The sequence below is a fragment of the Poromitra crassiceps genome (assembly GCF_964638095.1).
Source record: "Poromitra crassiceps genome assembly, chromosome: 4".
NCBI lineage: Eukaryota > Metazoa > Chordata > Actinopteri > Beryciformes > Melamphaidae > Poromitra > Poromitra crassiceps.
In genome coordinates, this window is record NC_139626.1 from 2,386,742 (window position 1) to 2,403,003 (window position 16,262).

Sequence of the window (16,262 nt, forward strand, 5' to 3'; positions counted from 1 at the left end):
TTCAGTGATGAAGATCAAAGCACCTGAGGGTGACAGCACATAGGAGAGTAACAACATAGTAAAACACAGGGCCTCTAATATGCTGAACTGCTTAGGTGATTGGCTCAGCGGAAGGCGAGGGAAAGGAAAGGCTTGAGCTGATTGGCTATTGCCAGAGAGGGAGGCGTGGGTGACTGTGAATGGACGGGGAGAGAGGCATGAATGAAAGGGAGCGTACCTAGTAATGAATGGGGTCATATAACCTGAAACTGGGCGTTGGCTGCAGGTAGTCTTCATGATTGAAATTAGTCTAAGGGGCCATTCAGACCAAAAGCGTTTTTGGAGCTGCCAGCGTCTTTCTGCAATTCATTCTCTATGTAAGGACGCGCTAAACGTGCTCCTCTATTAATGAACGCACCTGGCGTTTAGCGTCTGTTGTTTTTGGAGGAGCGCTGTGGGCGTTTTAAAGCTGAAAAAAATTGAACATTAGAGGAAAAGCGCGCTGCTCGTCTTTTCCTCTCTTCCTACCTTTTCTCCTCCCGAGGGATTTTCAACCTCCGCTGCTGCCAGAATTGGCAATAATCTGGCTTTCAGGTTGACAGTGAACAACATCAAACAGACAAAACCAGCTGGCTACCGTCCGTGTGGTCGTTGTGTTCTGATCTGTACTGCACGCGACTACAGGGGAAAACAAACGGAGCACAAAAAAAGCGCTCCGTGCGCTGTGTTTTGTGCACAATGGAAGCGCTCTCAACATGATTTTCATAGTGTTCTGACTGAAAAAAGCGCTTTTGGTGTGAATGTCCCCTAAGACATCACTATTCCAAAACACTCATACGATGGAACAGTGTTGTCCTGAATGTTTGTCTTTCTCTATCCTTGACCTTCATATTGTTTCTTGGTTGTCAGGAGCCTGTCTGTGCTCCTTTCCATTCTTCCCGCTCATGATCAGAGTCCTGTTTGTTATCAGGATGCCATGATGCCATAAATCATAATAGATCAGATATGCCTCTGTTTGAGTCTTGATATGAACAGCTTTCCATGTGCAAAGTGCCCCTTGTACTTTTCCAAGAAGCATGCTGCCGTGGTGGGTAAGCAGTTAACGCTTTATGATCCATTGTGTCGATGAACACTAAAGGATGTGTGGAGGATTTCTGGTCATTTGTGCAGATTGAAATGATATACATTTTTACCACCCATTGATGGTCTGAAAGGACACAATACCAACTTGTGTTGAAACCTGATCTCCAGACGTGCCTGCTACTCCTGAGGGGATTTTCCTTCCAAATCCAAATGAAAGCGTCCTCGTCCAGTCATTGTTTTGACTCATAAGTTGATGAGTCACAAGTCTTTCTGAAAGAGACGGGGACTAAGTTCTTTATGAGTCACAAGTCTTTCTGAAAGAGACGGGGACTAAGTTCTTTATGAGTCACAAGTCTTTCTGAAAGAGACGGGACTAAGTTCTTTATGAGTCACAAGTCTTTTTGAGAGAGACGGGGACTAAGTTCTTTGAGTCACAAGTCTTTCTGAAAGAGACGGGGACTAAGTTCTTTATGAGTCACAAGTCTTTCTGAAAGAGACGGGGACTAAGTTCTTTATGAGTCACAAGTCTTTCTGAAAGAGACGGGGACTAAGTTCTTTATGAGTCACAAGTCTTTTTGAGAGAGACGGGGACTAAGTTCTTTATGAGTCACAAGTCTTTCTGAAAGAGACGGGGACTAAGTTCTTTATGAGTCACAAGTCTTTCTGAAAGAGACGGGGACTAAGTTCTTTATGAGTCACAAGTCTTTTTGAAAGAGACGGGGACTAAGTTCTTTATGAGTCACAAGTCTTTCTGAAAGAGACGGGGACTAAGTTCTTTATGAGTCACAAGTCTTTCTGAAAGAGACGGGGACTAAGTTCTTTATGAGTCACAAGTCTTTCTGAAAGAGACGGGGACTAAGTTCTTTATGAGTCACAAGTCTTTTTGAGAGAGACGGGGACTAAGTTCTTTATGAGTCACAAGTCTTTCTGAAAGAGACGGGGACTAAGTTCTTTATGAGTCACAAGTCTTTTTGAGAGAGACGGGGACTAAGTTCTTTCTTTTAAGTTGAGCGTTTGGAATCAATATTGACAGTTTAAAGCTGGAAATTGGCTAGCCTGACATCGCCAGGCAAATTCTCAAATGTGAATGAGTCTGTAAACTCTCAGTTCAGTTTCGATTTCCAGGGGGCATTATTATATCAACGGGCACAGTCCAAAATGCTTCTGGACGCAATTGGATGGATCTACAACAAATCCGATTGAATCTTGGTCATTTACAAAAATGCCTCAATGGCGTTCCTCTGTCAGTCATCGTATCAAACCCGCCCCCATATTAGATCAACGCTTGTGATTGGCCCGCCCCATATTAGATCAACGCTTGTGATTGGCCCGGCCGTTTTCAGGTCGGGGGGAAATCTGTGTGAACGGGAGGAGGGCCAGACACATCTGCCAAAGCAAATAAATACGGCTGTGCAATAAAATCGTACGGCAATATATCGCAATATTTTTTTCCGCAATACTGTATCGATATTTCAGAGAAATATCGTGATATATCGCCATATCGATTTTTTTGCGCAGCCTTGTGTTAAGTAACACAATAAAAATATGTTTTATTTCAGTACGTTCAGTAACACACTCAACACTCAGTAGTTTTGACTCAATTTGTCCACTAAGTTATCAATATAAAGTGATGTACATATTATTATTACACTGCGTGGGTGGTACACAGCTAATTTAATTTTCAGTAAATGATGTAAAGTATTGCAATATATCGCAATATGTATTGTATCGCAATGTATCGTGATACAATCGTATCGTGACCCATGTATCGTGATACGTATCGTATCGTGAGGTCCTTGCCAATACCCAGCCCTACAAATAAAATATGAGGTCGTTCCCAGCGTAGGAATTTGTGCTTCTCTATTTTGAACCTAAGAGACAGAGCGTGACTCTGTATCATCTTGGACTATGTACATTATTTAACCTCACTCATCTCTATTTAATGCTTGCTGATACTTAGTTTCCTTTTGTCCCTTGTCCAATGGAAATACCAGCCCACAGGAATAGAATGAACAAGAATGGAAGAATGGAGAGATATGGCAGAATTCAGTCCTCAGTTCTGATTGTTGAGATAATGTAACATTATCCAATATTAACACATTAACCGAAATTCACTGTTTATGCTGGTGCTTATGTGCCACCACTTTCTTTAACTGTATTGCTTAGTGGAAGAATAACAATATTGTTATTTAAGTATCGATTGGAAATGATTAGATTGAGCACATAAACAGTTGTTTTGTTATGACGTTTTAACATGTTGCATTACTGTAGCTGTATTGACTTCACCAATGATAACATAAGCTGTTTTAACATGTTGCATTACTGTAGCTGTATTGACTTCACCAGTGATAACAATAATAAGCTGATTCTTCTGTTTACAATTTGAAGTGACTGATTGTGAAAAGAATGAAAACCCAAACAAGGTGCCGGCTGTTGGAAAGTCACAAAGCTAAAGACTTGAGTGAACAACAATGGATACGGTTCATCCTAACTCAGCTGTAAATGGTAAATGGTAAATGGACTGTATTTATAGAGCACATTTTATATAGTCTGTCGACTACCCAAAGCGCTTTTACATGAATACCTCACATTCACCCTTTCACATCACATTCACACCTAACTCTTACTCTACCCACTAAGCTCTACTCTAGCCACAACTCTTCTGCCACACTATCACTTGAAAACCAAACGTCTTTGCCAGCAGGAAGGTCATTTAGTCAGCTGACAGGCTGATGTGTCAAAGTCAGCAGGCCATGGTAGCCATGTGGGCCACTGACACAAAGTCAGCAGGCCATGGTAGCCATGTGGGCCACTGACACAAAGTCAGCAGGCCATGGTAGCCATGTGGGCCACTGACACAAAGTCAGCAGGCCATGGTAGTCATGTGGGCCACTGACACAAAGTCAGCAGGCCATGGTAGCCATGTGGGCCACTGACACAAAGTCAGCAGGCCATGGTAGCCATGTGGGCCACTGACACAGAGTCAGCAGGCCATGGTAGCCATGTGGGCCACTGACACAAAGTCAGCAGGCCATGGTAGCCATGTGGGCCACTGACACAAAGTCAGCAGGCCATGGTAGCCATGTGGGCCATTGACACAAAGTCAGCAGGCCATGGTAGCCATGTGGGCCACTGACACAAAGTCAGCAGGCCATGGTAGCCATGTGGGCCACTGACACAAAGTCAGCAGGCCATGGTAGCCATGTGGGCCACTGACACAAAGTCAGCAGGCCATGGTAGCCATGTGGGCCACTGACACAAAGTCAGCAGGCCATGGTAGCCATGTGGGCCACTGACACAAAGTCAGCAGGCCATGGTAGCCATGGTAGCCATGTGGGCCACTGACACAAAGTCAGCAGGCCATGGTAGCCATGGTAGCTATGTGGGCCACTGACACAAAGTCAGCAGGCCATGGTAGCCATGTGGGCCACTGACACAAAGTCAGCAGGCCATGGTAGCCATGTGGGCCACTGACACAAAGTCAGCAGGCCATTGTAGCCATGGTAGCCATGTGGGCCACTGACACAAAGTCAGCAGGCCATGGTAGCCATGGTAGCCATGTGGGCCACTGACAAAGTCAGCAGGCCATGGTAGCCATGGTAGCCATGGTAGCCATGTGGGCCACTGACACACTGACAGACCAGAAATAACACTAAGAAGCTTGGCTGGCCTCGATGTGGCTCTGTGGATTAGAGAGCTGCAGCAGACCTGTGAGTGCATGAGGAGAGCTGGTTTTCTGTGTGTGTCTGTGTGTGTGTGTGTGTGTCTGTGTGTCTGTGTCTGTGTGTGTTGTCTGTAGGGATGCACCGATTGCCATTTTCTTGGCCGATTCCGATTTCCGATTTTTGAATAGTCTGACTTGCCGATACCGATTTTTGCCGATTCCGATTTTTTTTTCTAAAAACAACAACAAGCTTACACAAACGTTTTTGTAACTTTGTTTAAAAATTAAGATTCATAGAACAATTCTTACATCTAATGGGGATCCAAATAAACAAATAAACAATTCTTATCATTTGCATGAAGTAGGACCTTCTCACTCAAACACTCAAAATAAAAGTGTTCCAGGTTAGGCTACTGGACAGAGCTTTTTTGTGCAAATACAATGAATACAAAAATTAAATTAAATCCAATAGCCTATATCCCACAGCTATCATGCATTTACTTTTCCAAAAGAAAACAGGTGCAACAGAACATCAAAATGATCCATGGACAAGGAGTTTATAGACTGGCTCCAGACCAGTCCTCTTGAGTAGAGGGGAAATGAGTTTGAGTTACAGTAACGATCTTCAGTCTGAATATCAGGCGGAGTTTACACACAGTCCGAAGTTTGGTATGCGTATTTTTATCTGCCACCCGAAAAAATATCGTCACGCACAGAAAACGTTGCACACTTGTGAGTCCGATGCATTTTTATTATTATGTCCGTCGTTCTCATGTCGTTCTATTTGCAATACGAAACAAATAGTCTCTCCTGTATCCACGTCACGTTACAACATGACTTGACAGGCTGAGGCAGCAGCGCTGATGTGGAATGGAAAAGCAGGTCGGGGAATGGTTATCATACTGGACACAATGCTCGCGTTCACCTCGCCAAGCCGGCTGTGCGCGGTGGCGGGTTGCTGGAGCACCGCTTCCCGGGGAGAGAGAGCAGAGAGAGAGGGGCCAGTGAGGTGAAGCGAGCCGCTCTGACTGGACTCCAGCCGAGCGGGACTCGGCCGCATCTCTGTCTCCACGGCTTATTTTCGACTTGCATGTGTGACAAACTGCGAGCTTTGTCTACTTCACTGACGGTGAAAAAAATCCACAACAAGGAAGGTATGCTGGCGTGTGTGGTGTGGTGGCTGGGTGCCTGTCTCGGTGCTTTGGGGTGCGCGCACGTCATGTGAAAATCGGCTCACAGAATCGGCTATTTAGAATGACCGGAACAGATCACCGATCGAGGCCGATCACGTGAAAATCGGCCATTTCCGGTCACGTGCCGATCGATCGGTGCATCCCTAGTTGTCTGTGTATGTGTCTGTGTGTGTGTGTGTGTGTGTGTGTGTGTGTGTGTGTGTGTGTGTGTGTGTGTGTGTGTGTGCGTGGGCGTCTGCGTGTGTGTGGCTTCTTAGTACCGTGACCGACCGATACTGGATTTTTGAGGCCGATACCGAAGTTAGGAAGGAAAAAAAATATCTGATATCGATATATCGGCCGATATTCTTATATTTTATATATACACATTATGTTACATGCATTGCATTGCAATGATCCTTCAAATATCAAACACTTGACAAAGATATGACTTGACGTGACATGAGATATGTAAATGTAGGCAGGATATACAGTTTAACAATAAACTGTATTGTCCAAAATGAAACTTCACTGAGAATTTAATAATTATAAATAACTATAAATACAAAAACACAAATGGAACAAATAACTTAAGTTAAGAAAAAGGATCAAATATACACAACATGCTGTCTATAACTTAAAAAAATAAAATACAAAAGTATCCGCGTTATATTGGTGATCGGCCGATAATATGTCGGTCGGCTCGGGCTCGGGCTCTATCTAATGGTGGCAGGCTGGAGTGCATAAGATGCAGTCAAGCGGAGGATTGTGTATTCACCACGGGTTAGTTACACCACGGGTTAGTTACACCACGGGTTAGTTACACCATGGGTTAGTTACACCACGGGTTAGTTACACCACGGGTTAGTTACACCACGGGTTAGTTACACCACAGGTTAGTTACACCACGGGTTAGTTACACCACGGGTTAGTTACACCATGGGTTAGTTACACCATGGGTTAGTTACACCACGGGTTAGTTACACCACGGGTTAGTTACACCATGGGTTAGTTACACCACGGGTTAGTTACACCACGGGTTAGTTACACCATGGGTTAGTTACACCACGGGTTAGTTACACCACGGGTTAGTTACACCACGGGTTAGTTACACCATGGGTTAGTTACACCATGGGTTAGTTACACCACGGGTTAGTTACACCACGGGTTAGTTACACCATGGGTTAGTTACACCACGGGTTAGTTACACCATGGGTTAGTTACACCACGGGTTAGTTACACCATGGGTTAGTTACACCACGGGTTAGTTACACCACGGGTTAGTTACACCACGGGTTAGTTACACCACGGGTTAGTTACACCACGGGTTAGTTACACCATGGGTTAGTTACACCACGGGTTAGTTACACCACGGGTTAGTTACACCACGGGTTAGTTACACCACGGGTTAGTTACACCATGGGTTAGTTACACCATGGGTTAGTTACACCATGGGTTAGTTACACCACGGGTTAGTTACACCACGGGTTAGTTACACCATGGGTTAGTTAAACCACGGGTTAGTTACACCACGGGTTAGTTACACCATGGGTTAGTTACACCATGGGTTAGTTAAACCACGGGTTAGTTACACCACGGGTTAGTTACACCATGGGTTAGTTACACCACGGGTTAGTTACACCACGGGTTAGTTACACCACGGGTTAGTTACACCATGGGTTAGTTACACCACGGGTTAGTTACACCACGGGTTAGTTACACCATGGGTTAGTTACACCATGGGTTAGTTACACCACGGGTTAGTTACACCATGGGTTAGTTACACCACGGGTTAGTTACACCACGGGTTAGTTACACCACGGGTTAGTTACACCATGGGTTAGTTACACCATGGGTTAGTTACACCACGGGTTAGTTACACCACGGGTTAGTTACACCATGGGTTAGGCTACTTTGTGAGACACGGGGAATCTGCTCTGTTCTTCCAGCTCAGAACAGAGCTAACACTCTCAGAGTTTGTTACAATAGAGACAGTCGGCATGTGTGGGAACGCCCACAAAATGTTAAACGGCTGGCGCGCGAGTGGGGTAAAACCGCCCATATATCTCATGGGCTGACTCACCAAAAGACGGTGCTGTGGCTCTAAACTACAGGTTTGGGGGTTCTAGAGCAGAACACAAGACGTCTGCTCAGATGTGCGTTTACTGCGGTGGTTAAATCCCCGATCGTGTCTGCCTGGGCTGGGCTATCAGCTAAATTCTAACTTTGCTGAATGGATAGAACGGGGTTTTTTACCCCACCCTGACCACGCCCCCAGCCAGGCTGAGCCAGTTAAACCAGCGTCTATGACGAGACGTGGCCTCAACCTATGGCACCGATGGTGGAACTAGTGACTTGATGTAAAAAAAAACACACACACACTTCCAACATGTTTATCCTCTTGGGCAAAGTGAAAGAGAAAATAAATGCATGTGGAACCACACAGCTGGATGGGCAGGACAAGTAGACGCATCCTCTTTGTGACGTCTGCCAGGCATGATAAATATCAGTGTCTTTGTGTAAACCTTCCCTGGCATAGCATAGTGGTTTCATTCTTACCATGACTCAGGTTGTAGGAGTTAGATCATTATCATTGCCTGTTGAAACCGATCCTAAAAGATGAGTGGTATACGTGTTCGCCTGTCTTCCTATCAGGACCTGTTGCCATTCAGATGAAGGCCCTGGGCTTGGCTGAGTAACAGCTATTCATGTCCTTTGGATAAAGAACAGTAAGGCAGTTTCTCCTTTACGTATACTGTAGCTTAGGTCAGTTTCTCCTTTACGTATACTGTAGCTTAGGTCAGTTTCTCCTTTACGTATAGCTTAGGTCAGTAGCTTAGGTCAGTGGTTCCTTTACGTATACTGTAGCTTAGGTCAGTGGTTCCTTTACGTATACTGTAGCTTAGGTCAGTGGTTCCTTTACGTATACTGTAGCTTAGGTCAGTGGTTCCTTTACGTATACTGTAGCTTAGGTCAGTGGTTCCTTTACGTATACTGTAGCTTAGGTCAGTGGTTCCTTTACGTATACTGTAGCTTAGGTCAGTGGTTCCTTTACGTATACTGTAGCTTAGGTCAGTGGTTCCTTTACGTATACTGTAGCTTAGGTCAGTTTCTCCTTTACGTATAGCTTAGGTCAGTAGCTTAGGTCAGTGGTTCCTTTACGTATACTGTAGCTTAGGTCAGTGGTTCCTTTACGTATACTGTAGCTTAGGTCAGTGGTTCCTTTACGTATACTGTAGCTTAGGTCAGTGGTTCCTTTACGTATACTGTAGCTTAGGTCAGTGGTTCCTTTACGTATACTGTAGCTTAGGTCAGTGGTTCCTTTACGTATACTGTAGCTTAGGTCAGTGGTTCCTTTACGTATACTGTAGCTTAGGTCAGTGGTTCCTTTACGTATACTGTAGCTTAGGTCAGTGGTTCCTTTACGTATACTGTAGCTTAGGTCAGTGGTTCCTTTACGTATACTGTAGCTTAGGTCAGTTTCTCCTTTACGTATAGCTTAGGTCAGTAGCTTAGGTCAGTGGTTCCTTTACGTATACTGTAGCTTAGGTCAGTGGTTCCTTTACGTATACTGTAGCTTAGGTCAGTGGTTCCTTTACGTATACTGTAGCTTAGGTCAGTGGTTCCTTTACGTATACTGTAGCTTAGGTCAGTGGTTACTTTACGTATACTGTAGCTTAGGTCAGTTTCTCCTTTACGTATACTGTAGCTTAGGTCAGTTTCTACTTTACGTATAGCTTATAGGTCAGTGGTCAGTTTCTCCTTTACGTATACTGTAGCTTAGGTCAGTTTCTACTTTACGTATACTGTAGCTTAGGTCAGTTTCTCCTTTACGTATACTGTAGCTTAGGTCAGTTTCTCCTTTACGTATAGCTTAGGTCAGTGGTTCCTTTACGTATAGCTTAGGTCAGTGGTCAGTTTCTACTTTACGTATAGCTTAGGTCAGTGGTCAGTTTCTACTTTACGTATAGCTTAGGTCAGTGGTTCCTTTACGTATAGCTTAGGTCAGTGGTCAGTTTCTACTTTACGTATAGCTTAGGTCAGTTTCTCCTTTACGTATACTGTAGCTTAGGTCAGTGGTTCCTTTACGTATAGCTTAGGTCAGTGGTTCCTTTACGTATACTGTAGCTTAGGTCAGTGGTTCCTTTACGTATAGCTTAGGTCAGTGGTTCCTTTACGTATACTGTAGCTTAGGTCAGTTTCTCCTTTACGTATAGCTTAGGTCAGTAGCTTAGGTCAGTGGTTCCTTTACGTATAGCTTAGGTCAGTGGTTCCTTTACGTATACTGTAGCTTAGGTCAGTGGTTCCTTTACGTATAGCTTAGGTCAGTGGTTCCTTTACGTATACTGTAGCTTAGGTCAGTTTCTCCTTTACGTATAGCTTAGGTCAGTAGCTTAGGTCAGTGGTTCCTTTACGTATACTGTAGCTTAGGTCAGTGGTTCCTTTACGTATACTGTAGCTTAGGTCAGTGGTTCCTTTACGTATACTGTAGCTTAGGTCAGTGGTTCCTTTACGTATACTGTAGCTTAGGTCAGTGGTTCCTTTACGTATACTGTAGCTTAGGTCAGTGGTTCCTTTACGTATACTGTAGCTTAGGTCAGTTTCTCCTTTACGTATACTGTAGCTTAGGTCAGTTTCTCCTTTACGTATAGCTTATAGGTCAGTGGTCAGTTTCTCCTTTACGTATACTGTAGCTTAGGTCAGTGGTTCTCAAACGTCTTTGGCCTTTCCCTCATTTCTGAATCCATGTACCCCCCTTTAGCCGACTACAACATTTTGCTTAGAAAACGGCAAGAGAAAACTATAGCATAATGAATGATAACCCACCTTTCTAAGAAGAATATAACATTACAAAATAAGAAATGGAATGAAAGAGTTGCAATTGGTGCCTCCTGAGCAGATTTATTTGAACGTTTAATTTATTTTCATGATTGATTTTTTAGATTTTGACATGTTCCCCTTTCTCTTAACACCTTGATTGCCAGCGACGATTTTTTTTTTTTGACGGTGGGATGTGCATCGAACCCTTTTACATCTCTTATATAGGTATTGGACGTGTACAACGTGTACGACCCATTCCACCGACCCACTAAGTGGTGACAGTGCTTTCCTGACTAGAGGAAGGCAAGCAAAAAGCAGTGTGACTGAAGCCATTCTCATGAAGGTGGATTGGCGAAGGCGCTTTCATTTCGCGCTGATTGCTGGCGGTGCGGGATTGCAGATTTGCATAGTGGATTGCGGGTGGGACACACTTTGAAACACGCAGCATAAATATGACCAGAATCGCAAAAGCTTCATCAAAGCCCTCAACCAAAACTCCAAGAAGCGAGCGAGTCCATGCCGACTTCCTCAAACAGCGGCCGTGCAGACAGGCACAGGACAGCAGCAAAGCACTGAGACTGTGACGGCCGCTGCAGCCAAGAAGAGGGAGGAGTTGAAGCAACTCGCTCTCTCCCTCTCTCTCTCTCTCTCTCTCGCTCTCTCTCTCTCCCTCCCTCCCTCTCTCTCTCTCTCTCTCTCTCTCCCTCCCTCCCTCTCTCTCTCTCTCTCTCTCTCCCTCTCCCCCTCTCACTAGGATTAAACCTAGTGCGTCTCCCTCCCGAGAGGGAGGGAGAGAGAGAGAGAGGGAGGGAGAGCGAGAGGGAGGGAGAGAGAGAGAGAGAGAGAGAGAGAGGGAGGGAGAGCGAGGGGAAGGGAGAGAGAGAGAGAGAGAGCGAGAGGGGGAGGGAGAGAGAGAGAGAGAGAGAGCCAAAAATGAATGGTTAAAGTGACAGTTCTATCGAATTTCACAAAAAGCCGTTTATCTCTGAATATTTTTTCTGACGCTAAAACCATGCTGTATTCAACTGCTAATGCTTACATAACTACTAACTCTACAAACTAACTCTTTTAGACAGAGAAAGTACACATTCTATTAGTACTTTTGAGATATTGTATGTTCACAAACTCCAAGCAGAAAATAATCCTCGGCTCTTGTAAAATGAGCCACAATCCTCAAAAAACGGCTTGGCAGAAGCTACCTACAGCAAGAAAAAAACGGCTGGCAGTCAATGTGTTAAGTACCCCCTGTAATACAGTAGCTAAAACCGAGATTTGTTTCAACCGAGGCAGTGAAGGAGGCTATAATTAATGCTGTGTACACCATCCCGCTGTTGTACAACGTGATAGTCGGTGTCACCGTCTGATTTCACCATCTAATCTGGTCATTCGGTGGCATTTTATTGCCACATAAGTAACGTAGCGCACAGAGCTAACAGCTAGCTGACGCCAGCTTTCTTCTTCTCTCGGTTTATAGGCGGGTTGCTGACACCTTCAAGGTGCTTACCGCCACCTGCTGTACAAGTAGGTTACTTGCAACGGACATAAATCTATATCCGTCTATCCGTTCTGTCCATTTTCTGACGGATCAGTGTGGCCAAGGCTTAAGTCTATTTGGATGCCTCTGCCCCAGTGATAGCCGTGGCCGGAGGGATTATGTTTCCGGGTTGTCCGTCCCCGTACGTACGTCCATCCGTCCGGCAGATTCTCGTTAACGCAATATCTCAGGACCGCCTCTGCAGAATTTCTTCAAATTTGCCTTAAACGTCCAATTGGACTCGAGGATGAACTGATTCGATTTAGATGGTGGTCAAAGTTCAAGGTCCCTGTGACCTCACAAACGCCATTTTCATGCTCGTTAATGCAATATCTCAGGAACGCCTTGACGGAATTGCTTCAAATTTGGCTCACTTGGACTGAAAGATGAACTGATTAGATTTTGGTGGTCAAAGGTCAAAGTTTAAGATCACTGTTCCATCAAGGAAGGGGGGCGGGGCTAGGTAAAAAGGGCCATAGCTAGGGATAGGAAGGTCGTAGAGAGTCGGGATTCGAAGGGTGGGTAGGGGGAGTGGCTAGGAGGTGTGGGTGGTGGGAAGAGGCGTGGTGAGAGAAAGGGGCGGGGCTAGGGAAAAGAGACCATAGCTAGGGATAGGAAGGTCGTAGAGGGTCGGAGTTCAAGGGGTGGCTAGAAAGAGTGGGTAGGTGGATGTGGGTGGTGGGAGGGGGCATGTTCAGTAAGGGGCGGGGCTAGGGAAAAGGGGCCGTAGCTAGGGATAGGAAGGTCGTAGAGAGTCGGGATTCAAAGGGTGGGTAGGGGGAGTGGCTAGGAGGTGTGGGTGGTGGGAGGGGGCATGTTCAGTAAGGGGCGGGGCTAGGGAAAAGGGGCCGTAGCTAGGGATAGGAAGGTCGTAGAGGTTCGGGGTTCGAGGGGTGGGTAGGGGGAGTGGTTTCAGGGATGTGGGTGGTTTTGTGCCATTTCCCATTTTGAAAACGATTAGCCATGTTGTTGAGGTACTCCCAAACATTGCCTAAAGTGCCATGAGGCTGAATGGCCACACCACGGCGCTGTACCCAGGCTAACTGTGCTGTGAGCTTCAAGGTATTTGTGCTTGTATGAGTCTGGACAGACATGATGTAGACTGCTGACTTGTCGGCGGAGGCATACACCCGCAATGCGGTATTTCTAGTTTAAAATAGTTTTCAGGATTCAGTAGGCTCAGGCTCTAAGTTGAACTGTTGTGTGCATTCACAGTAAAAGATGCCAGAAGCTGTGTGTTTCAGTCGATGTAACATTCACACTGCCAACTGATTTAGATTGACTTGTATGGTTCTTCACCTTAAGTCATGTGTAAAAAGACTTCAAGATAAACGTTCTTTTTAAATGCATTTCCTGGAACGGTGTTTTCTTTTGCCTCTCGGTTAACGCCTCCTTCGGCTTGAATTAGTAAATGAAATGGGTTGGCTTGGGTTTCACTGCTTTAACACAACCTACTATAATGAGCTGTGAGTGGTGACTGCTCTCATTAAGAAAAACCATACTCCTTACCCCTCACCAAGGAAGCAAGCAATCACACACACACACACACACACACACACACACACACACACACACACACCTCTGTCTCTTGTGTCTGTGGTGTCCCCTCCATCCACCTCAGAGAACCACATCCATGAGAACCTGAGCCCTCTCTCCCCAGAGACGGTGGCACTGAGCTGGGCCACAGTCCCCCCCCCCCCCCCCCCCCCCACCAGCCCGCTGAACAGAGGCCCCGCCTCCCCCTCCCCCCCCCCCCAGCCCGCTGAACAGAGGCCCCATTGACTGGCAAATTACAACCTCTTCTCTCATTTCCCATCTCTTTCAGTTTGCCCATCCACACCTGTGGTTAGTCTGTCTCCAGATAATACTTCAGAAGAGGGGGCAAAATGAGGAACGCTAAATAAGTTTCTTACTTCTTGTCTGTTATTTTGTTTATCTGTTTATTGTTGTATTTCTGTATGTTTGAAAATCTGAAAATAAAGTTATATCTTAGTTCTAAGTGTGCGGTGTCTGTGGGCTTCGGTGTCATCAGTGATGGTGTCATCAGTGATGCCACTTGAGCAATTGTGATGTCATCAGTGATGTCACTTGAGCAATTGTGATGTCATCAGTGATCTCACTCGAGCTTTTGTGATGTCATAAGTGATGTAATAATACAGAGTTCACGACAACTCGGTACCGCCGTAAGTTTCAACACGGGACCTCCGCCCGCGACATATTTGCGTTCATGCTGCACTTCCCACTCGGGGGATAAAAACCAAACACAGGCTATAGGTTGCTATAGCAACCTGTGTTCAGTTAGCATTGTAGCTAGCTAGCTACCTTTGATGTGGCTATGATGTCAACTCGGAGAAAGTGGAGCTCTGAATGATACCCGAATTTCCGATCTGTAATTCCGACCTGGATGACCGTTCAATTCACTTTTTACAGGTCGGAAACCCATTTTTTCTGGCGGTCCAAGTTGTCATGAATGCGGCGGTATAAATCCCTCCTGGCTGAGGCTTTATAAGTGGTGGGACTAGGGAGGACAAGTCCTAGTATAAAACTAGAAAAAAAATCACACCCAAGTGAGAAGTGTTGCAGACATCATCAGCCTATCAGTGTCTGTCATATATCACATAGTATATGACATCACTGATGATGTCACATTGTCATGACATCATCAGTGGGACATCATCAGTGACATCTTTCACCACTGGCCACCACTTGACGATTGTGGGACATGACATGATCAGTCACATCACTCGATGATTGTGCGGCATGACATCAGGAGAGGAAGAAAATAGATCCTTATTGCTTGTTGTGTCTCTTGTTGTTTTTGCACTCATATGCCCTACATTTGTACTATGTTGTAAACGGAGTCCACAGCACAAGAATTTCACACGTGATACTTGTACCATGGAGTGACAATAAAAATCTTGAATCTTGAATCTTGAATCCTAATCTCTCCTGTCTTCTGTCTCCCTCCCCCTACAGGATATGAGTGATGGAGGCGGGCTCGGTGGTGCGTGCGGTGATGGAGGCGGGCTCGGTGGTGCGGGCGGTGTTTGAGTTCCTCCCCAGCGTCTCTGAGGAGCTGCCGCTCTTCACCGGCGATGTCATCGAGGTGCTCAGTGTGGTGGACGAGTTCTGGTTGCTTGGCAACAAGGATGGGGTCACAGGTGAGGTGTCATGGGTCATGTGTTAAATACTGTGTAGATCTGTATGGTTCATGTATATTTAAGCAATAAATCATGACAGGCCGTGCGTGGTATAACGCTCAACCACACCTAAGGGTGGTGCTTCGTCAAGGTCAAGGTGACTTTATTTGTACCCGTAGGCAGAGAGTCAAGGGGCGTTCACACCAACCTATTAAAGTTTGTCGCTGGCGTCGAGTTTACATACAAAGTCAATGCAAACGAGCGATTGAGCGTATATTCGCCTGGGAGAAAAATCGCTGGGCGTCCGAGCGACAGAGACAGAGCGATAGGGAGAAAATACGCTCGTCGCTCAAGATGAAATATTCCAACTCGAGCGAAAATACGCTGGCATCAGTCGCTCGCTGTTCAATGCTGATTGGCTGCCGTGTGAGAGTGAGTCAAGGATCACACTGGCTTGGAACAAACCGCTGGTTTATTGTGTGGCAACAAACCGCATTGACAGGCTGACAGCTGACATGAAGTGAAGTCTGTACTACCGGTATGCAGCTCGCATTAGGAGCACGCTGATAGGCTTAGCTTGTAAACAATGACGGTGGATCGTAGTGGACAAACAGCATGACATTGCGTAACGTTATATCCCCCACATGTCCGTCATTTCGTGTGCCTGTTGATGAGCGATTTAAACAGAGCGACAGAGCGATTCCAAAGGGTTGACTTGAGCGACAGAGAGAAAAATAAATATCTCGGTGTGAACACACCTTCACACAACTTTCAAAAGACAGACAAAAGGCAGACATACATAAGAGTGCCAAGTGCCACAGTTCCAAGCATCATCACAAGGAATGTAAGAAGGTGAAACAAGTAAGTAG

At 45.6% G+C, this 16,262-nt stretch overlaps 1 protein-coding gene across 1 annotated transcript in view; it reads left to right on the forward strand.

The window, feature by feature from the left end:
• The window catches only part of dnmbp (dynamin binding protein), a 106,757-nt gene that overhangs the window by 24,138 nt on the left and 66,357 nt on the right, over nucleotides 1–16,262 (forward strand). The window contains exon 2 of the mRNA XM_083634605.1: nucleotides 15,230–15,419. Coding sequence (XP_083490731.1) covers nucleotides 15,240–15,419 — 180 coding nt within the window. The 5' untranslated portion in view covers nucleotides 15,230–15,239. The remainder of the gene's footprint in view (nucleotides 1–15,229; nucleotides 15,420–16,262) is intronic.